Below are 27,529 nucleotides of genomic sequence, written 5' to 3'. Positions count from 1 at the left end.
CCCTCTGTCTTCTGTCGTCAAGCCAATTTTGTATCCAATTGGCTACCTCACCTTGGATCCCATGAGATTTAACCTTATGTAACAACCTACCATGCGGTACCTTGTCAAATGCTTTGCTGAAGTCCATGTAGACCACGTCTACTGCACAGCCCTCATCTATCTTCTTGGTTACCCCTTCAAAAAACTCAATCAAATTCGTGAGACATGATTTTCCTCTCACAAAACCATGCTGACTGTTCCTAATTAGTCCCTGCCTCTCCAAATGCCTGTAGATTCTGTCCCTCAGAATACCCTCTAACAACTTACCCACTACAGATGTCAGGCTCACTGGTCTGTAGTTCCCAGGCTTTTCCCTGCCGCCCTTCTTAAACAAAGGCACAACATTTGCTACCCTCCAATCTTCAGGCACCTCACCTGTAGCGGTGGATGATTCAAATATCTCTGCTAGGGGACCCGCAATTTCCTCCCTAACCTCCCATAACGTCCTGGGATACATTTCATCAGGTCCCGGAGATTTATCTACCTTGATGCGCGTTAAGACTTCCAGCACCTCCCTCTCTGTAATATGTACACTCCTCAAGACATCACTATTTATTTCCCCAAGTTCCCTAACATCCATGCCTTTCTCAACCGTAAATACCGATGTGAAATATTCATTCAGGATCTCACCCATCTCTTGTGGTTCCGCACATAGATGACCTTGTTGATCCTTAAGAGGCCCTACTCTCTCCCTTGTTACCCTTTTGCCCTTTATGTATTTGTAGAAGCTCTTTGGATTCACCTTTGCCTGATCTGCCAAAGCAATCTCATATCCCCTTTTTGCCCTCCTGATTTCTCTCTTAACTCTACTCCGGCAATCTCTATACTCTTCAAGGGATCCACTTGATCCCAGCTGCCTATGCATGTCATATGCCTCCTTCTTATTTTTGACTAGTGCCTCAATCTCCCGAGTCATCCAAGGTTCCCTACTTCTACCAGCCTTGCCCTTCACTTTATAAGGAATGTGCTTACACTGAACCCTGGTTAACACACTTTTGAAAGCCTCCCACTTACCAGACGTCCCTTTGCCTGCCAACAGACTCTCCCAATCAACTTCTGAAAGTTCCTGTCTAATACCATCAAAATTGGCCTTTCCCCAATTTAGAATTTTAACTTTTGGGCCAGACCTATCCTTCTCCATAGCTATCTTAAAACTAATGGAATTATGATCACTGGTCCCAAAGTGATCCCTCACTAACACTTCTGTCACCTGCCCTTCCTTATTTCCCAAGAGGAGGTCAAGTTTTGCCCCCTCTCTAGTCGGGCCATCCACATACTGAATGAGAAATTCCTCCTGAATACACTCAACAAATTTCTCTCCATCCAAGCCCCTAATGCTATGGCTGTCCCAGTCAATGTTGGGAAAGTTAAAGTCCCCTACTATTACCACCCTATTTTTCTTGCAGCTGTCTGTAATCTCCTTACATATTTGCTCCTCAATTTCCCGTTGACTATTTGGGGGTCTGTAGTACAATCCTATCAAAGTGATCTCTCCCTTCTTATTTTTCAGTTCTACCCATATGGACTCAGTGGGCGAACCCTCGGATATATCCCCTCTCACTACTGCCGTGATGTTCTCCCTAATCAAGAACGCAACTCCCCCTCCTCTCTTACCTCCTGCTCTATCTTTCCTATAGCATCTGTACCCTGGAACATTGAGCTGCCAGTCCTGCCCCTCCCTTAGCCATGTTTCAGTAATAGCTATAACATCCCAGTCCCATGTACCCATCCATGCCCTGAGTTCATCTGCCTTGCCCATCAGACTTCTTGCATTGAAATAAATGCAGTTTAATCTAGTCTTCCCTTGGTCTTTGCCCTGCTTTCTCAGACCATCTGTCCGGTCATGTTCTGTACACTCTCCCTTACTGCCTTTTGTTTCTGTCACCACTTTATTTCCCACTGACTTCCTGCATCGGTTCCCATCCCCCTGCCACATTAGTTTAAACCCTCCCCAACAGCACTAGCAAACACTCCCCCTAGGACATTGGTTCCAGTCCTGCCCAGATGCAGACCGTCCAATTTGTACTGGTCCCACCTCCCCCAGAACCGGTTCCAATGGCCCAGGAATTTGAATCCCTCCCTCTTGCACCATCTCTCAAGCCACGTATTCATCTTAGCTATCCTGTCATTCCTACTCTGACTAACCCGTGGCACTGGTAGCAATCCTGAGATTACTACCTTTGAGGTCCTACTCTTTAGTTTAACTCCTAACTCCCTAAATTCAGCATGTAGGACCTCATCCTGTTTTTTACCTATATCGTTGGTGCCTATATGCACCACGACAACTGGCTGTTCACCCTCCCCCTCCAAAATGTCCTGCAGCCGCTCCGAGACATCCTTGACCCTTGCACCAGGGAGGCAACATACCATCCTGGAGTCTCGGTTGCGTCCGCAGAAACGCCTGTCTATTCCCCTTACAATCGAGTCCCCTATCACTATAGCTCTGCCACTCTTTTTCCTGCCCTCCTGTGCAGCAGAGCCAGCCACGGTGCCATGAACCTGGCCACTGCCACCTTCCCCTGGTGAGCCATCTCCGCCAACAGTATCCAAAACGGTATACCTGTTTTGGAGGGAGATGACCAAAGCTAGGAATTGATATTCAATGTCCTATTTCACCACAAAGACCACTTACTTCCTCCTCCGTAATATCGCCCACCTCAGCCCATCTGCTGCTGAAACCCTCATTCATGCCTTTGTCATCTCCAGACTCAACTGTTCCATTGCTCCCCTGGCCAGCCTCCCGGCCTCCCATCCTTCATGCTCTGTAAATATCAGCTCATCCAAAAACTTTGTTGCAGATGTCCTATCCCGTACCAAGTACCATTCACACATCACACCTCTGCTTGCTGACCTACATTGGTTCCCGATCCTTCAAAATCTCCAATTTAAAATTCTCACCCTTGTGTTTAAATCCCTTCATGGCCTTGTCCCTCCCTATCTTTGTAACCTCTTCCAGCTCTGTAACCCTCCAAGAACTCAGCATTCCTCCAACTCTGGACTCTTGTGCTTTGCTCTGTCCCCTTGCCCCACCATTGATGGCTGCGCCTCCAGCCACCTAGGCCACATGCTCTGGACTTCCCTCTCTAAATCCCTCTGCCTCTCCACCTCCTTTTCCTTCTTTAAGATCCTCCTTACAACCCTGTGTCCAAGCTTTTGATCACCTCTCCTAACATCTCCTTCTATGTCTCGGCGTCCCTTTTTGTCTAATTACACCTCTGTGAAGCACCTTGGGCCCTTTCTCCATGTTAAAGGTGCAATAGAAATGCAAGTTGTTGCTGTTGTTTTAGTACAAGTTAGGCCCCAATTGGAGCGTTGCATGCAGATCTGGGCATTCCTATAGGAAGGATATTAAAGCCATTGAAAGGGCACAGGGTAGATTCATTAGAAAGATATCAGGAATGAGCTGTTGTAGTTGTGAAAAAAGGCTCTAAAAACTGGGGCTTTTTTCACTGAAACAGATGATGAAGGGGAAATTGAATAGAGGTTTTCAAAATTGTGAAAGATTTTGAGAGGATAGGTAGTGAAAGACTTGTTTCCACTAGTTATATAGTGTCAACCTTAGCTCAGTGGTAACACTCTTGCCTTTGAATCAGAAGGTTGTGAGTTCAAGTCCCATTCTAGAGACTGTTTTTGGACCCCCCATTAATAGTTGTATGGTTCTTTTAGCCCCATTGCCAACATGCTGGGCCGAATCATCATTGTATTGACCACCAATGCAATATTCAGATATCTCTTTGAATAAAATTAAAAAGATGCAACAGTTTATTTCTCTAGCTGAGCTATGTTTTGACGTTTAGTTTCCTGATTCTTGCCCTTAAAGGGCGTGTCTCATCTGCCCTTTGGTCTCATGCTCGTTCTAAGTGCCACCTCAGTAGGAAGAACAGATCTGTTGGCTTCTCCTCAGTGGAGACATCATGGCTCGGCTGCAGAGATTCCTCTCTTACTCACGGGATAGCCCTGCAATGGCAGCAGCATCTCAGCCCCTCTACTGGTCTGCTGCCTCCCCCATAAGAGGGTCATCGCCCTGAGAGATGACTATTTCATCTGTGCCTCTCCCTGTCCTGCTTGCTGGTGTTAGTTGTGTTTGGACAGTTCTCCTCACCATCAAAAACGGCCACTTCAGCCAGGCCAACCTCCAGGGTTTCTCCTGTGTAGGGCTTGGTTCTCACAGGTCCCGAAGACATCTTCTTAGATACAGCAATAAGGGTCCAGTCCACATTAGACACTGTGCCTTTACGTGTTGCTGCACTACTCAGCCCCTGCCTACCAGCTGCAGGAACGCTCCCTGCACAAGGACAACGTTCAAGGAGCTCGATCACATTATTAAAATTAAGTGACCGCACTGACTCCGGCAGGGATGGATGGTCACTCCAGTTAAGATGCAGCACGGAGAGTATTGTTTTTTTTCCCCCTACCATCGAAGTACTAACGACATTGGTAGAAAGAGGAATGAGGTCCTGCAGGCTGATTCTAGGGAGCTAGGAAAGAGATTAATAAGCAGGACCTCAAGGGTAGTGATTACCGGATTACACCAGGTGCCAGTGCGTATAGAAATAGGAGGATAGAGCAGATGAATGAGCGGCTGGAGAGATGGTGCAGGAGGGAGGGCTTTAGATTCCTGGGGCATTGAGATCACTTCTGGGGGAGATGGGACTAGCATTAACTGCCACCTGCAGAAGAGCGTTCCAAAAGTGTCCCACCCTTTGCGTGTAGAAGCATTTCTTAACTTCATTCCTGCACGTCCTGGCTCTAAATGTTAGGCTATGTTCCCACGTCCTAGTATTCAAGTCTAGGAGACCTCCATAATCAGTTACAAATGTCTCGGCAGCCAGAAGCAATAATCCAGTCACTAACCTGTAAATCTTGCATGGCCCCTTTAAATAGCGCTGGTGGGGGGTCCTCCAGGCACTCCAAGGCACGTTCAGATGGTCGGGGTTAAGACTTTACGTAGAGTTGAGCATTAAGTCCCAAAATGGTGTCTATCACTTTAAATCAGCGTTGCACACTGATTGAAGCCATTTTCTCCCTACTTTACATGATTTCAGCGTTCATTATCTGTGCCTGCGCAAACTCCTATACCAAGATGGCGTTCGGTGCACGTCACGCTGTAAAAGTGCATGCGCATCCAACACACCATCTTGGATGTCAGAGACACCGTGTTGCGCTGAAACAACGGGCGCTACACGGCCCAATTTAGCGCCCCTTGTCTTCAGGAATATTTAGTACCCAATCCTGCCCTTTTTTGAGCAGGTGGCAGTTGATGCTAGCTCACTTGTGAATGTTAAATCTGAGATTGATAGATTTCTGTGAACCAAAGGTATTAAGGGACATGGGGCTAAGGCGGGTATATGGAGTTAGGTCACAGGTCCACCATGATCTCATTGAATGGTGGAACAGGCTCGAGAGGCTAAATGCCACTGCCACTTGCTGCCTCCTGATATGCGCCATCTTCTCCTGCAAGAAAGTGGGACATGCGTCTGGGTCATGTGCCTGTCATGGTTGAATAGCTAGTGTGTGTGGCCTGTGAGTTGTTGGTGGGCGGCTTGGAACAGTGGTAATGTGTAAGGGTGAGAGGAAGCATCTGGTTGTAAGAGTTGAGTACTGATGGAAAGTGTTTGTTGGTATGTGGGTGATGGGGGTGTAGTGCGTGGTGCAGTTGGTAGGAGATGCCACTTGACAGTTGACCTCACTCAACTTGGCCACTCATGTCAAAGCATTGAACTTCTTCCTGCACTGCATCCATGTTCATGATGTTGTGCGCCTGGCATTGACTTTGTCCCTCACTGCCTCTCACTGCCTTTTGGATCTATGTCTGGAGGGCCTCTTGTTCCTCCCCTCCCCTCCATCTGCGGATACAGGATGTCCCTCCTTCTGTCCACCTCTTGCACCAAGGTCTCTAGTGCATCAGCAGAGAACCTCGGTGCACACACTCTCGCAGGCCTGGTACAAACTCAGATCGGCAGATTGGTGAGGTCTGGCGTGCAGATTGGAGGATGTGGGATTTAGTGGTGCGCAACCGTTATTCAATGTTTTGACATAACTCATCAGTGTGTAAACATAAGGATGGGACCTGCATCTGTGTTTTACGCGTGTGATGTCTAATCTCCGTTCAGACTCTGTGCAGACAGTAGACTGTTGTTTTCATCAAATACCAGGTAGCAGCTACCTTTAAGAGATTTCTAAGAAACATCCTCCCTTTAAGAGATTGAGCTCCCCCTGGTGCTGCAAATTGTGAATTTTTAAAAAATTCGTTCATGGGATGTGGGCGTCGCAGGCAAGGCCAGTATTTATTGCCCATCCCTAATTGCCCTCGAGAAAGTGGTGGTGAGCCGCCTTCTTGAACCGCTGCAGTCCATGTGGTGAAGGTTCTCCCACAGTGCTGTTAGGAAGGGAGTTCCAGGATTTTGACCCAGTGACGATGAAGGAACGGCGATATATTCCCAAGTCGAGATGGTGTGTGACTTGGAGGGGAACGTGCAGGTGGTGTTGTTCCCATGTGCCTGCTGCTCTTGTCCTTCTCGATGGTAGAGGTCGCGAGTTTGGGAGTTGCAATTGAAGAAGCCTTGGCGAGTTGCTGCAGTGCATCCTGTGGATGGTACACACTGCAGCCACTGTGCGCCGGTGGTGAAGGGAGTGAATGTTTAGGGTGGTGGATGGGGTGCCAATCAAGTGGGCTGCTTTGTCCTGGATGGTGTCGAGCTTCTTGAGTGTTGTTGGAGCTGCACTCATCCAGGCAAGTGGAGAGTATTCCATCACACTCCTGACTTGTGCCTTGTAGATGGTGGAAAGGCTTTGGGGAGTCAGGAGGTGAGTCACTCGCCGCAGAATACCCAGCCTCTGACCTGCTCTTGTAGCCACAATATTTATATGGCTGGTCCAGTTAAGTTTCTGGTCAATGGTGACCCCCAGGATGTTGATGGTGGGAGATTCGACAATGGTAATGCCGTTCTTTCTGTGCTATTTAAGCTTTTTTTTTTACCCGTTCATGGGATGTGGGCGTCGCTGGCAAGGCCAGCATTTATTGCCCATCCCTAATTGCCCTTGAGAAGGTGGTGGTGAGCCGCCTTCTTGAAGCGCTGCAGTCCGTGTGGTGAAGGTTCTCCCACAGTGCTGTTAGGTAGGGAGTTCCAGGATTTTGACCCAGCAACGAATTCAGGAACATATCCATAGTGGTTAATTCTGATGAATGGTGACCCCCAGGATGTTGATGGTTGGGGATTTGGCGATGGTAATGCCGTTGAATGTCAAGGGGAGGTGGTTAGACTCTCTCTTGTTGGAGATGGTCATTGCCTGGCACTTGTCTGGCGCGAATTGCATTGATTCTACATGCATGGCCCCGAATGGAACGCTGAATGCGGGTGAGTTCTCCTGCCGGCCGAAACTTGCGTCCTGCCTGCGCAGGGGTCATTGGGCGCGGGGTGATAGCACATCATGCTACCCACGACCAAAAACGGCCCTTATCCAATTTTTCCCTCAAGGTGTTCAGGAAAGATAAGGAAGGAAAAAAAGGAGGGGGGGGTGGCAGTATTGATTAAGGAGAATATTGCAGTGCTGGAGAGAAAAGATGGTCCTGGAGGATTCAAGGACAGAATCTATTTGGTTAGAGTTAAGAAACAGTAGAGGTGCCATTACACTACTGGGTGTATTCTACAGGCTACAAACTAGTTGGAAGGAGATAGAGGAGCAAATTTGCAGTGAAATTACAGAGAGGTGTAAGAACTATAGAGTAGTAATAATGGAGGACTTCAATTATCCTAATACAGACTGGGATAGTATTGGTGTAAAGGGCAGAGGGGGGAAGAATTTTTGAAGTGTGTTCCGGAGAACTTTCTTGATCAGTACTTTTCTGGCCCAATGAGAAAGGGGGCATTGCTGGATCTGGTTCTGGGGAATGAGGTGGGTCAAGTGTCAATGGGGGAACATTTAGGGAACAGCGATCATAGGTTTAGATTTGTAATGGAAAAGGACAAGGAGCAATCTAGAGTACAAATACTCAATTAGAGGAGGGCCAATTTCAGTGGGTTGAGAATGGATCTGGCCCGGATAAATTGGAATCAAAGATTAGCAAGCAAAACTGTAATCGAACATTGGGCGGCCTTTAAAGAGGAAATGGTTTGGATACAGTCTAGGTACTTTCCCACAAGGGGTAAAGGCTGGGCAACCAAAACCAGAGCTCCCTGGATGACGAAAGAGATAGAGAGTAAGATGAAGCAAGAGTAAGAGAAAGTGGGTTTATGACAGATGTCAGGTTGATAATATAAGTGAGAACCAGGCTGAATATAGAAAGTTCAGAGGGGAAGTGAAAAAGGAAATAAGAGGGGCAAAGAGAGAGTGTGAGAATAGACTGGCGGCCAACATAAAAAGGGAATCCAAAAGTCTTCTATAAGCATATAAATAGTAAACGGGTAGTAAGAGGAGGAGTGGGGCCGATCAGGAACCAAAAAGGAGATCTACACATGGAGGCAGAGGGCATGGCTGAGATACTAAATCAGTACTTTACATCTGTCTTTACCAAGGAAGAAGATGCTGCCAAAGTCACAGTAAAAGAGGAGATAGTTGAGGTACTGAATGGGCTAAAAGTTGATAAAGAGGAGGTACTAGAAAGGCTGGCTGTACTTAAAATAGATAAGTCACCAGGTCCAATGAGATGCACCCTAGGTTGTTGAGGGAAGTAAGGGTGGAAATTGCAGAGGTACTGGCCATAATCTCCCAATTCTCCTTCGATACGGGGATGGTGCCAGACGACTGGAGAATTGCAAAAAAGGGTGTAAGGATAAAACCGGCAGTCAGTTTAACCTCGGTGGTGGGGAAACTTTTTGAAACAATAATCCGGGACAAAATTAACAGTCACTTGGACAAGTGTAGATTAATTAAGAAAAGCCATAACGGATTTGTTAAAGGCAAATTGTGTTTAACTAACTTGATTGAGTTTTTTGATGAGATAACAGAGGGGGTCGATGAGGGCAATGCGTTTGATGTTGTGTATATGGACTTCCAGAAGGCGTTTGTTAAAGTGCAACATAATAGGCTTGTCCGCAAAGTTCAAACCCATGGAATAAAAGGGGCAGTGGCAGCATGGATACGAAATTGGCTAAGAGACATGAAACAGAGAGTATTGGTGATTGGTTGTTTTTTGGACTGGAGGGAGGTGTACAGTGGTGTCCCCCAGGGGTCGGTATTAGGACCACTGCTTTTCTTGATATATATTAATGACTTGGACTTGGGTGTACAGGGCACAATTTCAAAATTTGCAGATGGCACAAAGCTTGGCAGGGTAGTGAACAGTGAGGAGGGTAGTGATAAACTTCAAGAGGATATAGACAGGCTGGTGGAATGGGCGGACACGTGGCAGATGAAATTTAACGCAGAGAAGCGCGACATGATACATTTTGGTAGGAAGGATGAGGAGAGACAATACAAATTAAAGGATACAATTCTAAAGGGGGTGCAGGAACAGGGAGATCCGGGGGTATATGTGCACAAATCGTTGAAGATGGCAGGGCAGGTTGAGAAATTGGTTAAAAAAGCATACGGGATCCTGGGCTTTATAAATAGAGGCATAGAGTACAAAAGCAAGGAAGTTATGTTGAACCTTTATAAAACACTGGTTCGGCCACAGCTGGAGTATTGTGTCCAATTCTGGGCACCGCACTTTAGGAAGGACGTGAAGGCCTTAGAGAGGTGCAGAAAAGATTTACTGGAATGGTTCCAGGGATGAAGGACTTCAGTGGATAGGCTGGAGAAGCTGGGATTGTTCTCCTTAGAGCAGAGAAGGTTGAGAGGAGATTTGATCGAGGTGTTCAAAATCATGAGGGGTCTGGACAGAGTAGAAACACAGAAACTGTTCCAACTGGCGGAAGGGTCATGAACCAAAGGACACAGATTTAATGTGATTGGCAAGAGAACCAAAGGCGACATGAGGAAAAACATTTTTACACAGCGAGTGGTTATGATCTGGAACGCACTGCCTGAGGGGGTGGTGGAGGCAGATTCAATCATGGCCTTCAAAAGGGAACTGGATAAGTATTTGAAGTGGAAAAATTTGCAGGGCTACGGGTAAAGGGCGGGGGACTGGTACCAGCTGGATTGCTCCTGAAGAGAGCCGGCACGGGCTCAACGGGCCTCCTTCAGTGATGTAACCGCTCTATGTTTCTATGAATCGGCCTTTGTGAGGTATCCTGAATTGTATCCACCAACTCTCTGCCCTTGAATACTGATTTGTTGCTTGAATAAATTCAGAACACTTCAGAGGATGTGAAACTAATTAGACACGGAGCATCCTTTCAACAGAGTGGAAGCAATTCCCCAAAGATCCATGGGTCTTCCGGGGCAATCCTGCTCTAAGTCGGGGCAAGTGTGGCAGAAAGCCCCTCGATTTCAGGCAGCAGCCAAATACAGAAGGCTCCTAGCCTCCACTGTGAGCATCCATGAAGATGCGTTTGGGGTGAGACCTCTGTCAGAGAGGGTGTGGCCGGGGAGTGGGCTGTGTGGAGTTTTGGTCTCCTTATCCAAGGAAGGATATATTTGCCTTGAAGGTGGTGCAGTGAAGGTTCACTATATTGATTCCTGGGATGAGGAGAGATTGAGTAGAATTTGTCTATTCTCTCTGGAGTTTAGAAGAATGAGAGGTGATCTCATTGAAACATATAAGATTCTGAGGGGGCTTGACAGGGTTGATGCTGAGAGGCTGTTTCCCCTGGCTGGAGAGTCTAGAACTAGGGGACAAAGTGTCAAGATAAAGGGGTCGGAGATTTAGGACTGAGATGAGGAGGAATTTCTTGTGAATCTTTGGAATTCTCTACCCCAGAGGGCTGTGGGTGCTTAGTCGTTGAGTATATTCAAGACTGAGATTGATAGATTTTTGGACTCTAGGGGAATCAAGGGATATGGGGATCGGGCAGGAAAGTGGAGTTGAGGTTGAAGATCAGCCATGACCTGATTGAATGGCGGAGCAGGCTCGAGGGGCCGTGTGGCCTACTCCTGCTCCTATTCCTTATGTTCTTAGGAGTTTCCTTGGCCTCAGCCTGGGATCCACTGAGCTGCTGAAACACAGAGTGAAAGGTGGCCTACTGGCCTCCCAGCTGGTGGAAATGGAGCACAACCTGGGGATCCAGATCTGTGTCTTGGTCTGGACCCCCGTCAAAGAACTTCACCAGCCTTTCGGGCTGGTTGGACCCTTTCAGAAGGGGATCAATGGACCCTTTAAAATTTCTCACTTTGGTCGGGGTCATAAAGCCGCCCTCACTCTGCTGAACTCCCAAGATGCCCCGCCAGCAAATTGTCAATTAGGGGAACTCAGGCTGACCCCAGATACTCCAGTGGGGTCGGCGGTGAGCATTCCCGACGTGCAGATCCCGGGATGCCAGTATCCTAGATATTCGGGCGCGGCACGTGCATCTGACGCCCATCTGTAAAAGTGGAAAATTCTTTCTCGTGTGTCCATCCGACTTGACAGTCGAAAGCCTCTCATCAAACTCTTGGGGAGTGAAATTGGTTTTCAGCAATAGTGTGCAAACCTAGTATACTGTGATAGTGAATCAGCAGCTCATTTTTACACTGCACTCGATTTTCTTTTACGTTGAAGTCAGTGGGAAAGTAAACCGAGCGCATTGTGAATCGGGCTGCTGATCCGTCTCGAGCTTGTCTCATGCTTCGGTTGAAGACCAGTTTCACCCCTTTGAGATCTTAAATAAGGATTTTATTTCTCAGGAGAACAGAAGATGAGTTTAGATTTTAATTTTGAAATGCCACCTCTACCGACCTCTCCTCTGGGGCACTGAAGCAAACACCTTGCTGCAAGAAGCACCATCAGATCAATAATTATACCTCACAACTTCACGGTATATATACGTGTGCTTTAATTCTCTCAGTAGTCACAAGGCCTCTTTCTAAAGGTGGTTTGCTTTGAACCGTCTACATTCGCGGATCAATGTGAAATGGTTGATCACCATAACTTACTTTTAGATTTTCATCCAAATTACCAAGTGATTCTTCGTTGCTTCCTCTCAGCTGAGCTGTTAGACTGCTTTAACATCCTGTAACGCCTCAATAACTTCACAATGTTTTGTTGAATTTTATTCAAACTTTATTTTAAGGAGGCCTCTTTCACAGGTGCTTTGATCCCAGGTGAGCTGTCAGGTAAATTCTCCGCACATATTAGGAGATCACACATGCTGCCTTGACTTTTCATCCATTACGTGCATAAGTGGAAAGCTTTCACTTGTATTTATGTGACTTCCAATCCTAATAATTTAAGATGATGATATTTTCCAGCTGGCACAGTGCACAGAGACACACTGCTGCAGTCCTCCATCTGTTCAGTTCCAGATCTCAGCCACGTCTCCATGCGCAGAGAGAAAGAGAGACAGAACTTGCTTTTATATCATGCCTTTCACAGCTTCAGGACGTCCCAAAGTGCTTTACAGACAATTAAGTAATTTTTAAGTGGGGTCGCTGTTGTAATGTAGGAAGCGCGACAGCCAATTTGCGAGCAGCAAGGCCCCACAAACAGCAATGTGATAATGACCAGATAACCTGGTTGTTGGTTAAGAGATGAATGCTGGGAAAACTCCCCGCTCTTTTTAAATAGTGCCGTGGGGTCTTTTACGTCCACCTGAGAGGGCAGACGCGGCCTCAGTTTAATGTCTCATCTGAAAGACGGCACCTTCGACAGTACGGCACTCCCTCAGTACTGCACTGATGCGTCACACTTCTCGTCTCTGGAATGGAGCTTGAACCCACGACCTTCTGACTCGGGAGCGAGAGTGCTACCACTGAGAGGCCTGGTGAGACCCCACGCAGAGGGAGGAAAGTTAATGGATGAGTCACCAAACAAGTGGTGGGTTACAGAGGAGCACCGATGGAGGCCGAGGAGCACCAGTCACCCTCTCAACAGTGTTTTTTTTCTATTTGTTCTTGGCTCAGTGGTAGCACTTTCGCCTCTGAGTTAGAACGTGGTAGATTCAAGCCACACTCCAGGGACTTGAGTACATAATCTAGACACATCAGTGCAGTACTGAGGGAGGGCTACTTTGTTAGAGGATCCCTCTTTTGAGTAAGCCATTAAACTGAGGCCCCATCTGCCTGTTGAGGTGGATATAAAAGAGCACATTGCACTGCTTGAAGAAACACATGTGTGTTCTTCCAGTGTCCTGGCCAATATTTATCACTTTACCGACACCAGAAAAACAGATCGCATAATCATTATCTCATTGCTGTGGGACCTTGCTGTGCACAAATTGGCTGCCGTGTTTGGAATATCCTGAGATCATGAAAACCAAACTTCTTTTCTTTTTCTTTTTTTCTTTCTCTCTTTCTTTCTCAATAAAAACCAACTTCTGATTTTAATTGAATGTCTGTGACTATCTCTCACCGGACAGTAGATTTGTTTTCAAAAACAAAATACTGCGGATGCTGGAAACCTGAAATAAAAACAGAAGATGCTGGAGAAGCTCAGCAAGTGAGGCAGGATCTGTGGGGAAAGAAACAGAGTTAACGTTTCAGGTCGAAGACCTTTCTTCAGAACTGGAAGATGTTAAAAGAGTTAAAGTTTTTAAGCAAGTACAGAGCCAGGGAAAGAAGGAAGGTGAGGAAAGAACAAAAGGGAAGGTCTGTGATAGGGTGGAGGACAGGAGTGATTAAATGACAAAAGGGATGATGGTGCGAGGCAAGGAAGGTGGTAATGGGATAGGTTAAGAAACAAAAGATTAATCAGCTTAGCTGTAAATGGCAGCAGCAGAACCATTACCAGCGCTCACTGACCGAAAAAATGGGAGCAGTGTTAATGACCTGAAGTTATTTGTTTTGCAAGACAAGCATTGCAAGAACTCTCCTTTGGTCCAATTTACACTCAGCTCTGAGCTCATCCCTCCACCAATCCCTGTTCAAATCCCATCAATCTTTCATCCTGCCTATAGAGATGGTGCTAGCCAAAGTCACCAGCGACATTCTTTGTGGTTTCAACCACAACTCATTATCCCTCCTTGGCCTTTCTGCCACATTCAGCACAGTTCACCACCCCATCCTCCTCCACCATCTCTCCTCTGTGGTCCAGCTCCGCTGAACATTGGCAAAGCAAAACTACCCCATTTGCCTTCCACCAGAAACTCCACACACTCGACCAATTCCATCTGCCTCCCCACCTCTTTACTGAGGCTGAACCTGACAGCCGGTAACCCCAATGTTCTCTTTGACTCTGAGCTGAGCTCCAACAAACCCAATATCCTAACCATCACCAAGACCATCTGTTCCACCTTTGTAACATTGCCCACCTCCATCGATACCTTCCTCACAATGCTGTTAAAACCCTCATCCACATGTTCGTCACTTCGTTTGATTTCTTAAATGGTCTCCTTGTAGGCTTCCTGAACTTCATCCTTAATAAATTCCAATCTCGTTCACCTACACCTTATCCCGTTTTAATCCCACTTACCTATCACCCACCTTCACCCACCTCGACTAGTTCCCGAATACATTAAAATCGCCCCCTCAATTACAGCCCAGTGCTCTGGAGTCCCCACCTGAACCCCTCCCCATCGCAACCTCTCTCCAGCCTCAAAACTTACCTCTTCAGTCACACCTTTGGTTATCTCCCCCACCTCTTCTCCTAACTCATACTCAGTGTCTGTCCCTCCACCTTGTTCTCCCAACTCCCATTTGGTGCCGCTTCTTCCCCACGTCCTTTTTGTAAAGGATCTTGACACATTATGTAAGGTGCTACATAAGCGCAAATGGCTGTGGCAGAAATGACCAAAACGAGTGTAATTTCATTGATTCTGCTTCGACCCTCAGTAGGGAGGGGCACAAGTTGCAGAATCGGTTCTATAATGCTAAGGGACCTATCTGTGACCCACCCGTCTTGAGTGAGATCCCCACTCCCTTGGGGTGCAGCATCGGTCAATTCACCCCGCAGCAAGATGTATATTTAAAGCAGTGCTCAAGGACTAAAGCAGCGCAAAATAGCCCAGAAATTGCTGGTGGTTCGCCGCTCCATAGTTTTATATTAACCCACTAACTTACCGTGGTCTTTACTGGGTGCACGTCCTCTAATAGGATAAGAGCCCAACATTAATTCCAGGGAAGCTAGGACCCATTGGAGAAGCGAGAGGATCGCTCTCTCCCCTCGAGCAATCAGATTGCAGCATTTTTGACAAGCTGCGAAGAGTCTCTGCAAGCTGGAATGTTAAATCTAGGAATGAAAGGTACAACATTACAATCATTTGTGAAAACAGTTATAGAGAGCAAAAAAAGAGAGGGTAAGAAATAATCGATTAAATAAGAGACAGAAGGGAAAAGTAAAAAAAAATTGTTCTAATTTTTAAAGAAAAATGTTTTAATGACCAAAAACTATTAAAATAAGGAGTAATGAGACTCTACATTTTTAAAAGTTAATTTTTAGCTGTTTGGCAGTCATTAAGACTTATGTTAAAACTTAGTTTAGATCTGGTATTTTTAAGTGTACCTGTTTTGTGACAATATTAGTTACTTTACAGCTGAGCAGATGAGCAAGTTGGCGCTGGTTCAATGATTTCTCCAATTGCAGTGTGCGATATACCTTTAATTCGAAGCTGTCATATCGCCGGCAAACCAGAAGGAGCAAGTTCCGGATTTTCACGTTTCACTGTACATGTGTGAACGCTGGAAGTTGCTCCGCCATTTCGCCACTAGCAACGGGGAAAGCTGTTGAGCTCACCGTTGTTTTCTAGGCAATTTCTGGGCCAATGTAGAGTTCAGTAAACCTTGTGAAATATTCCTGGGGCTGTTTCAGCTTGCTACATGTCAGCGTGTACTTCATTCCCTGGAGGGGAAGATAAGAATTTGATGAACTTTGCACATATTCCTGGTTTGCTTTGCATATTTAGTTTTAGTTTAGTATCTAGAATTGATGACAGGACGCAGGGAGTACATGGAACATGAGTAGTGCGCAGGACCGCCAAGGGTCCGCGAGGATTGGATGCTGGATAAAGATTGGTTGGATTTCTCTCAGGTTCTGAAAGACTCAGATCTGATAATAAATAATAATAGAGGTCTTTAAAATCATGAAAGGGTTTGATCAGGTAGACGTAGATAAAATGTTTCTGCTTGTGGAGGAGTTCAAAACTAGGGAATAAATATAAGATAGTCACTAATAAATCCATTAGGGAATTCAGGAGAAACTTCTTTTCCCAAAGAATGGTTAGAATGTGGAATGTGCTATCACAAGGAGTAGTTGAGGTGAATAGCATAGATGCATTTAAAGGGAAGCTAGATAAACTCATGAGGGAGAAAGGAATAGAAGGTTATGCTGATAGGATTAGATGAAGAGGAGTGGGAGGAGGCTCGTGTGGAGCATAAATGCCAGCATGGACCAGTTGGGCCGAATGGCCTGTTGCTATGCTGTACACTCTATGTAATTCTATGTAAATTGTTTAGCTTGAATAGACAACATACAAACTATCCAGTATTAAATCAGTGCTGTTCTTTGCACTAGGAAATGTCGATGATGAACTGTCTCAAGACCACACACAGAACGGCCTCCTTACGTTTATCCAGAAAGTGATGTCAGTCACTTTGGCCGGCTTAGTTCAGTCTGGTAGTTCTCTGTGGGCGGCAGATGATGGAGAAGTTTACATTACATTCGTCTTCCTTATCTGCCTAATATTTTCTATCAAATGACAAATGCAATTTTTTGATGATTTTTTAAATTTTGAAATGGTGGATTATGCATTGCAGCTCTAAATCAGAGCCTCTCAACGTGGAAAAAACAGCCCAAGGCACTTCACAGAGCAGGAGAGTGGAAGCCAAGCATTTGTGGCAGGGGTAGGAGAGGTGTCTGTGATACTTGATCCAAGAAGTTTGTCTTGAGAAGGCTTTTACAGAGAGGGAGATAGCGAGGCAGAGGGCATGAGAGAGGGACTTCCAGAGAGTAGTGTTGAGACAACTGAAGGCTCTGCCACCGACAGTGGAGCAGAGGGAGAGACAATGTACAGATGGGCAGAGTCAGGGGATTGCAGGACTCGGAAGGGGATGGAAGGCTGCCGAGGGAGAGTTGGAAGAGGCAATGGGGGAGGGAGGGTGTAAAGAACTATTACTCATGGCTACTATAAGCCAATTCACTGAAAGCTTTAGGAATTATCTGTCGTCCAAAGTAATATTGGATCCGAAGCAAAAATAATGATGATCTTTCAGAATGCAATCTTGGGATTCCTTGTCAAACTTAGGCAAACATTAAAGGAGAATTCAATCGCATTTTTCCAGTTCCTAAAAACTACCTTTATATTGGCTGTGCTTCAGAAACACCTCCCTCAGCTACAGTTGATAAAGTACACTGTGAACTTAATTTTTGGTCAATAGTCATTTGAGAAAAAGACAACATTTTAAGAACAATTTAGCCCCACTCCCTCATATTTCTGTAAGCGTTAGCGTCAAGCTTCCAGGAAGAATGAATGTACTTGCATTTATATAGCGCCTTTCACGTCCTCAGGACATCCCAATGCGTTTTACAGCCAATTAAGTACTTCTGAAGTGTAGTCACTGTTGTAATTCAGGAAACCCAGCAACTAATTTGTGCACAGCAAGATCCCACAAACAGCAATGTGATGAATGACCAGATAACTTGTTTTAATGATGTTGGTTGAGGGAGAAATAATTGGTCAGGACTCTAGGAGAACTCCTACATCTTCTTCAAAATAGGGCCGTTGTCTTGTTTACATCCACCTGAGATGGCAGGGCCTCGGTTTTAGGTCTCATCTGAGAAACAGCATCTCCGACAGTACTGCACTGGAGTGTCAGTCAAGATTATGGGCTCAAGTCTCTGGAGTGGGGCTTGAACCTATAACCTACTGACTCAGAGGTGAGAATGCTGTCACTGAGCCATGGCTGATGATTGAATGTGACCCTGGTGAGTGAGCAGTGATAACATCCCTGGGTTTCTCCTTTGTGCATCCAAACAGTATTAACTCCTGAAATCAATACGGTATCTGATCATCAACATAGCAAAGATGTGGAAATTGCAACAATGAATAGAAAGGCTGTTAACTTTTGAGGCAAAGTTACACTTCCAGTTGTTGTCATCTGGATGGGCACTAAGATGAATTTGAAGTGAAATGTAATTTTTATATTGATATTTTTATGAATGATACTTGCATAAAATGTAAACAACGAAACACTTCTGCTTTTTTTTGAAAAAATGAGGTAATAGCAAGTTGTGAAATGCACCCTGTCAAAATTTTTCTCCCCTCCTCACTCCATTTACACAAGAATTCCCCACCTAACACCATCATCACCTCAAGGTCTGCAGCGGTTCACAGAGAAAGCCCAACACCATCTTCTCAGGGCAACGAAAGATGGGCAATAAATGCCGATCTTGACAGTGACACCCACATCCTGAGAACAGATTAACCAGAATTGAGGAACCGATTAAGTCCCGTTAAGAACAGTGATACCTTCTGAAATACGATCCTTGAGCGAGCTGAAATCAACCATGTATATTAGAGCCTGGTAAAACTAGCTTTACTGAGTGTCTGAAGGACCCACTGACTGTGGTTGTGCTGAAAATTCTCTTTGGCTAACAGCTCATTCCTGCCAACCAGTAGCTTCTCAGCATGACATCTAATTGTATATTTCAAAAGAGTCCCACCATTCTTCAGACTCAGCCTGTATAATTGGTTAGCATCCAAACCAGGCATCGCGTGTAGTTTCTTTATGTGGTTTAGACTGTGTTCATTCTTTACGTGATTCCTGGATTGAGACCTTGGAAAGAAAGCTGCTGAATGCCATTCTTGCTGGACCCTCCTGATTATTTAACCTTTGTTGCCTCAGGTTACGTAGAAGCCACTGTGATCCCTGTCGGAGCGAGGAGAATCCGAGTGGTAGAGGACAGACCAGCCCACAGTTTCCTGGGTAATTAACGATGACTCGCTGCCATCTTTTTGTAGTTGTGTTTGCCAAAGAAACTAGACCTGCCGGGGCAGATTTCACTCTTAATGTACTTGGGTGTAAAGTAGAATCATAGAAATTTATGGCACAGAAGGAGGTCATTTGGCCCATCGTTTCTGTACCAGCCAAAAAAGAGCTACCCAGCCTAATCCCACTTTCATAGCCTTGTAGGTTACAGGACTTCAGGTGCACATCCAAGTAGTTTTTTAAATGCGATGAGGGTTTCTGCCTCTACCACCCTTTCAGGCAGTGAGTTCCAGACCCCCACCACCCTCTGGGTGAAAAAAGTTCTCCTCAACTCCCCTCTAATCCTTCTACCAATTACTTTAAATCTATACCCCCTGGTTATTTACCTCTCTGCTAAGGGAAATAGGTCCTTCCTAACCACTCTATCTAGGCCCCTCATAATTTTATACTCCTCAATTAAATCTCCCCTCAGCCTCCTCTGTTTCAGAGAAAGCAACCCAAGCCTATCCAATCTTTCCTCATCCTTGTAAATCTCCTCTGTACCCTCTCTAGTGCATTCACATCTTTCCTGTAATGTGGTGACCAGAACTGAACACAGTATTCAAGCTGTGGCCTAAATAGCGTTTTATACAGTTCTAGCATAACCTCCCTGCTCTTATATTCTATGCCTCGGCTAATAAAGGAAAGTATCCCATATGCCTTCTTAACCACCTTATCTACCTGTTCCGCTACCTTCAGGGATCTGTGGACATGCACTCCAAGGTCCCTTTGTTCCTCTACACCTCTCAGTATCGTCCCATTTATTGTGTATTCCCTGCCTTGTTTGCCCTCCCCAAATGCATTACCTCACACTTCTCCGGATTGAATTCCATTAGCACCAGAGTGGAACATGTAGCGGAAAACCAGGGTGGGGAGGACCCGGCCAGTAACAGACCTCACCTGATTTCTCGTCCATTTAAATTCATGGGCAGAGAATCATGCTTGGGCTGTTTCTGGAGTGGGATCCTCTGTGCTCTGCACCCAGTTGATTCGTTACATCCAAGTACAGGATCAGGAGAATCTGCCCTAATGTTTTATCTGTCTTATCGTTTTACTATGTTACAGGCGCTATATAAATGCAAGCTGTTGTTGGTTTATTCTTGCTTTTATTCCCTTTGTTCATTGACAAAGTTAAATCCACTTATCTGTAAACAGAAATCAGGAATGTCACAGTATTATAGTAGGTACAGTACAGGAGGAGGCCATTCGGCCCATCGTGCCTGTGCCGGCTCTTCGAAGGAGCTATCTAATTATCACCATGTGACAGTGTATTTCTGACAGTCAGTCAGCACTGTTACTCCTGGTCACATTGAGCCATCTTCTATTTTCCCTTCACCTGTTGCATGTGATGCTGTCGTTCTGCTGTTCATAATTGTGATTGTCTGACATTTTCAGCTTCTCTGTATGTGACAGTAATTTGGGGGAAGTTTTTTTCAATCATTTCCTTGGAAGATTTTTATGATTACATTGATATTATTCCAATTGGTTTCCATGATGGGACAGTTACTGTGTAAGAGGAATGAGCTGCAATGGGCAGATTGGCCTTTACTCATTAACGAAAAAAAGAATTTGCATTTATATAGCACCTTTCACGACCTCAGGATGTCCCAAAGCACTTTACAGCCAATGAAGTACTTTTTGAAGTGTAGTCACTGTTGTAATGTAGGAAACGCAGCAGACAATTTGAGCACAGCAAGGTCCCACAAACAGCAAAGTGATAATGACCAGATAATCTGTTTTTAATGATGTTGGTAGAGGGATAAATATTGGCCAGGACACTGGGGAGAATGTCCATGTTCCTCTTTGAAATAGTGCCATGGGATCTTTTACGTCCACCTGAGGTGGCAGACGGGGCCTCGGTTTAACGTCTCATCCAAAAGTTAGTGCCTCCGACAGTGCAGCACTCCCTCAGTACTGCTCTGGAGTGTCAGCCCAGATTATGTGCTCAATTCCTGTGGTGGAATTTAAATCCACAACCTTCTGACTCAGAAGCCAGAGTGCTACCCACTGAGCCACGGCTGTTATGTTCTTACACTTGATCCAAGTCGTTGCTTTGTTCAACCAAACAGTGAAAATTGCAGAAAGGAAAGGTAACGCCTATCGTTGGATCAGGCCCTGTACCTCATGCGTTGTGTGCTATCCAAATATTTAAATGAGCTGACCTCACATGATGGGTTATGGGTGAGTATGCGGCCTGCACCCCATGCACAAGAGTCCCGCTGCTGCTGTACCTTGGTCTTATCATCGACCCCAATACCATCATTTAAAGTGGAATTGTAGAATCATTTGAAAAGGACAAATACAGAAGGATTTGGGGGAAAAAAACGGAAAATAGGCTGAGAGTAGACAGCGCCAGTTGAAGAGCTATCACCAGGACAGGCACAATGGGCCGAATGGCCTCCTCCTGTGTTGCAAATCTATGAAAACTACAGAGCCTGTGAAATAAAAGCTGTGTGAATCAAAGAACACGGCATTTATTCTTGCAATATGGTTTTATTTTCATTTGGTTGTTTTTAGAATATTTTCGAACTAAAAATGTTGTCAGCAAGCTAAAAGGCTCTTTGTTACCAGCTGCTTGGGGCAGAGTTACAGCAGGTCAGGTGAGCTGCAAAATGCAGGAGAATGATTCCTGGGATGAGAGGGTTGTCCTGTGAGGAGAGATTGAGTAGAATGGGCCTATACTCTCTGGAGTTTAGAAGAATGAGAGGTGATCTCATTGAAACATATAAGATTCTGAGGGGGCTTGACAGGGTAGATGCTGAGAGGTTGTTTCCCCTGGCTGGAGAGTCTAGAACTAGGGGGCATAGTCTCAGGATAAGGGGTCAGACATTTAAGACTGAGATGAGGAGGATTTTCTTCACTCAGAGGGTTGAGAATATTTGGAATTCTTTACCCCAGAGGGCTGTGGATGCTCAGCCGTTGAGTATATTCAAGACTGAGATCGATAGATTTTTGGACTCTAGGGGAATCAAGGGGATATGGGGATCGGCAGGAAAGTGGAGTTGAGGTTGAAGATCAGCCATGATCTGGTTGAATGGTGGAGCAGGATTGAGGGGCCATATGGCCTACTCCTGCTCCTATTTCTTATGCTTCTTATTCGACACACCCTGGTGGAGAAATTGGACTTGGTTTCACCCGTACTTCAGGAACGGAACAGGGGGAAAAGGTCCAATTTCAGGGGCTACGTCCCACTCTCCAAGGGGCGCCTGAAATATGTCCAACACTATATTGCCTCGAACGATATTCAGGCGCACCTAGCGGCTACCTTAAACAGGCGTTAGACCCCTTGAGTATGCTAATGAGGGGCCTGTGTTTAAGGACCCCTCTCCGAAAAGGTCAAAAACCCGAAGGCAAAGTAAGCAAACGGTTTTTTATCTTACCTGCATGTGAAGCCAGGACAAGCAAGAGCAATATTGCTGGCCCACACTCCCCCCCTCCCAACAGCCCACACTCACCCCTCCCCCACAGCCCACACTCACCCCTCCCCCCCCACAGCCCACACTCACCCCTCCCCCCCCACAGCCCACACTCACCCCTCCCCCCACACAGCCCACACTCACCCCTCCCCCACAGCACACACTCACCCCTCCCCCACAGCACACACTCACCCCTCCCCCCTACGGCCCACACTCACCCCTCCCCCACAGCCCACACTCCCCCCCCCACCCAAACCCCCCACACAGCCCACACTCACCCCTCCCCCACGGCCCACACTCACCCCTCCCCCACAGCCCACACTCACCCCTCCCCCCACAGCCCACACTCACCCCCCCCCCCACGGCCCACACTCACCCTCCCCCACAGCCCACACTCACCCCTCCCCCCCCACGGCCCACACTCACCCCTCCCCCACAGCCCACACTCACCCCTCCCCCCCCACAGCCCACACTCACCCCTCCCCCCACACTGCCCCCCCTCCACAGCCCACACTCCCCCCTCCCCCCACACATCTCACACTCACCCCTTCCCCCCAACACAGCCCAAACTCACCCCTTCCCCCCAACACAGCCCACACTCACCCCTTCCCCCCCACACAGCCCACACTGCCCCCCCCCACACAGCCCACACTCACCCCTCCCCCCACACAGCCCACACTCACCCCTCCCCCCCCACAGCCCACACTCACCCCTCCCCCCCACCCATGGCCCACACTCACCCTCCCCCCACCCCCGGCCCAATGTCTCTCTCTCCATCCCAGGACCTATCTGAGGGCCACTCCCGGTGCCCGAGCCTGACAATCTTGCTCTGGGCCCAGCCGGTGAGCTGGATTAGGACACCCGATTGGTGCCTCCAGCTCTCCAGTTTCATGGCAATGAGGCCCGAGGGCCAATCTCGGCTGATCTTCGAGCAGATCTCATCGGGCTTGCTTCACAGTCGCTTCCTTTTACAGAATTAAATACTTGAGGTGAATGAAAATCATGTTTGTTTTGCTATTCAATCACATGCACAGGTCCGCATTGATCTGTTTATATACGGATCTCAGCCTTTTCAAGTAGCTAATTGATGTTGAAGTGAGTCTGTGCTGGGGGAAACTGAGAGTTTGGTCGCCGTTTACTGTGACACTCCCTTTCCGAAATGAATAATTCATCAGAAGTACAAAACTGAACAGATATTTGTTTCCATAAATTCATTAAATGTTCATATATCGCAACTCATTTTACCTGATGAAAGCATTGAACTGCTTTAAGAAACTGAGCCATGGAAACATGACTCCTGCCCATGAAAACACCATTTCTGTTTGACGTTTATACTCAAGTATGAGATTAGGAATTTAAGCCATTGTTTGGGATCTTCTTGTACATGACTCACTGCAGAGTGGGAGTTATTTGCACCTTCACTGGCAGAGGAGATTGCCTTCCCATTATAAAACCTGCCTGATTCCTAATTCCATTGAAATCAATGGGATGAAAATCAGGCGTATATATGTGAGTAAAATTATTGAAATATATATTAGAACAGTTACAGAAATGTATTACTTATATATTAGTGCATCTATTGAAATATATATAATTAATACAGGTAATGAAATATATTTATTACTACAGCTATTGTCTATATAGATGTATATATAGGCCCAGAGTTTGCTGTCAAATTAACGGTGAAGCTAATGGCACTCACCGTTATTTATGCGGAAATGCTACAGCATCTTCAGGCGAGGATTAGGCAGATACACGGTTAAACGCGGAAATCCAGAAGTTGCTGTCTGAGATGCACCATGCCGCCATTAGCTTTGCGAAAACAGCATCTCTCTGTCTGCCTCACCATTGAAATGCATTGAACGGCCTGAAGTGCCTGTATTTGCACGGTAGATGCTAACTAAACTCACCACAGAAAGTTAAGACTTGTCCATTTCAGTCTAAGTACCCTATTAACGATGTGATAAATGTTAATTACTGCCAGTCAACCTCTCTGGCACGGAAAATAACTATTACAAGTGTGGAGTCTCAATCCTTCAGGTTTTAATTGTTGGAGATTTAAAAAAAATACAATTTTAAATTAACATTTTTTTTTACTTTTCCTTTCTGTCTCTTTTTTCTCTCTCTTAATCCAATCTTTCTTTCCCTCTCTTTAATTCTCTTTCTTTACCTGACTTGACATTGAAATCACCCACTGTAATTTATACTTCCTGCTCAGTCCTTGCACTATTAATTTCACAGTCCTTCAATCTGATTGGTTTAGGAGATACCCAGTTGCTTGCCCTGTTCACACAGATCCCAGATGCCCTGTAGAGGGCATGGCGCCGTTTCCATCTCCCACTTCCAGCAACTTCCAATGCAAAATATCATGGAGATTAAACGTGCGAGGGCGAGTCTAACTAACGGTGAGCACCGTCCGTTGCCCTGCTACAGCAAACTCTGGGCCAATATTACTCCTATTTAAATGTACTTCCTAGGTTTAATGGGTGTTTCCTTCCCTGCCTGGCACACCTTGTGTTTGGTGGTTTGTGCCCTTTGTCCCTCTGAAGGGCAACTGGCTGCTCCTCACTCTGCCCGAGGAGCCCAGAGAGCCCTGTTCACTTTGCTGTATCGCAGTCATTTAATTCTTGCCCAGTCGGATTACCTGAACCATTTAACTTCTCTTTAGCTCATTAATGAGTGACTCTGTGGCATTAATAGAGCTGCATGCTGATTAGCTCATCCATGGGCTGTGCATTGTAACGAATCCCATCTTGCAAATGTCGCTGTGCTGAAAATCACATGTTCCGGAGAGTGGGTAAGGAGTTAGTGCAAAACAGTTAGTGCTCATTTAACGTACGAGTTATACACAGAGAGGAATTTCAACCCCAGATACATCAGTTTAAACTACTTTCTTAAATATATTTAAACGGCAATTATACAGTTCCACGTTACCACTTGGAGGCCACGTTATTTAAATATTCACTAGTGTTTGGCTGTGTAGAATCATACTGCACAGATGGAGGCCATTCGACCCATCGTGCCTGTGCCGGCTCTTTGAAAGAGCTATCCAATTAGTCCCACACCCATGCTCCTTCCCCAGAGCCCTGTAAATTTTTCCTTTTCAAGTATTTATCTAATTCCCTTTTGAAAGTTATTATTGAATCTGCTTCCTCCACCCTTTCAGGCAGTACATTCCAGATCCTAACAACTCGCTGCGTAAAAAAAATTCTCCTCCTCTCCCCCCGGCTTTTTTGCCAATTATTTTAAATCTGTGTCCTCTGGTTACCGACCCTTCTGCCAGTAGAAAGTTTCTCCCCTATCTATTCTATCAAAACCCTTCATAATTTTGAACACCTCTATTAAATCTCCCTTTAACCTTCTCATGTTGGACAATGGTAGACTGTGTGTGACTGAATGTCGAACAGGCACTGCTGATGAGCGAGGTTCCTTGCCAGAAGCACAGGCGCGTAAAATCCCCCCTTCATATTTAACGAGTACAAATAACTTTACCGGTTTTATTACCAAAACAACTGTTCTGCAGTGTGCCGTTGTGGGATCAAAACCGTACACGGTGAAGCAGTGTTCGATGAGCGAGTACTAACCAGGAAACAATAGCTTAAAGGACACACGTAGCCTCTGTGTGTACAATCAGCACACACATGGCTGCCAGCTGTCAGATATATTCTTTAAACCTGACTGATACATGGAATAAAAATCCTACAACACGGCCAACAGCTTTGCACCATAAGTTTTACGGGAAACTCGCGAAAGGTTTTTGGAATGCCACACCTACCAGCAATCAGGAAGAGTAAGTTGAGTACCAGAAGTTCGTTGGAGACTGGAGGGTCGATTTTCTGAGTGTGATCTGCAGACGGCAAACCTTGCCTGCCAGCTGCACATGTCGGGAAACAGTGGGCACGATTTTCCATCCCGCCAAAAATATACTCAGTAAATCCATCCTTTACTCACCCACCAGCTCTTCGAAAGATGGTCTCAACCCCAACCAATGCCATGCTCAGCAGCCAGTCTCAGGAATGCTTCAACAACCAACCAGTTCACTAACGTCCTTTAAAGAAAGAAAGACTTGCATTTAGATAGCACCTATCACGACCTCAGGACGGCCCAAAGCACTTTACAGCGAATTTTTGAAGTGTAGTCACTATCGTAATGTAGGGAAACGTGACAGCCAATCTGCGCACAGCAAGATCCCACAAACAACAATATGATAATGGCCAGATAATCTGTTTTTAGGTGTTAGTTGAGGGATAAATATTCCTTTACGGGAAGGAAACCAGGAAGCCTTACCCAGCCTGGCCTGTATGTGACTCCAGTCCCACACCAATGTGGTTGTCTCTTAACTGCCCTCTGAAATGTCCTAGCAAGCCACTCAGTTGTATTAAACCTGGGATGGGCGATAAATACCGGCCTTACCAGCGACACCCACAACCTGAGAATGAAGTTTTTAAAAACCCATGAAGTGTCGGGATGGCAGTCTGTCTGCGATTCCTCACACAGTGAGATTCTGATTTCAATACTGCAGTTGCCAATTGGAGATAAGGTGCTTTCACACAGACAGAGAAACGGGTGACCTAGCTGATAGCTCAGTGAGTTAGTTCTGTTTTAACTGAGTACTTTCACTTGCGGTAAAGAGGCTGGGGTAACCCTGCTTCCTAACAACAAAAACTTGCATTTATATAGCGCCTTTAACAGAGTAAAACATCCTGAGACACTTCACAAGAGTGATTATCAAACAAAATTCGACACCGAGCCACATAAGGAGATATTAGGTCAGGTGGCCAAAAGCTTGGTCATAGAGGTAGGTTTTAAGGAGCGTCTTAAAGGAGGAGAGAGAGGTGGAGAGGTTTAGGGAGGGAATTCCAGAGCTTAGGGCCTAGACAGCTGAAGGCACAGTCGCCAATGGTGAAGCGATGAAAATCGGGGATGCGCAAGAGGCCAGAGTTGAAGGAGCGCAGAGATCTCGGATGGTTATTGGGCTGGAGGAGGTTACAGAGCTAGGGAGGGGCGAGGCCATGGAGGGATTTGAAAACAAGGATGAGAATTTTAAAATCGAGGCATTCCCAGACCAGGAGCCAATGTAGGTCAGCGAGCACAAGGATGATGGGAGAACGGAACTTGGTGCGAGTTAGGATACGGGCAGCAGAGTTTTGAAT

The 27,529-nt window shown here is 46.1% G+C and overlaps 1 protein-coding gene across 1 annotated transcript in view; it reads left to right on the top strand.

Annotated features, from left to right (window-relative positions):
- adamts17 (ADAM metallopeptidase with thrombospondin type 1 motif, 17) overlaps positions 1-27,529 on the top strand; it is a 547,852-nt gene that overhangs the window by 389,190 nt on the left and 131,133 nt on the right. The window contains exon 16 of the mRNA XM_067971641.1: positions 18,838-18,918. Coding sequence (XP_067827742.1) covers positions 18,838-18,918 — 81 coding nt within the window. The remainder of the gene's footprint in view (positions 1-18,837; positions 18,919-27,529) is intronic.

The sequence above is a fragment of the Heptranchias perlo genome, chromosome 34, assembly GCF_035084215.1.
Source record: "Heptranchias perlo isolate sHepPer1 chromosome 34, sHepPer1.hap1, whole genome shotgun sequence".
Classification (NCBI taxonomy): domain Eukaryota; kingdom Metazoa; phylum Chordata; class Chondrichthyes; order Hexanchiformes; family Hexanchidae; genus Heptranchias; species Heptranchias perlo.
This window is presented reverse-complemented; position numbering and strand designations above follow the sequence as displayed.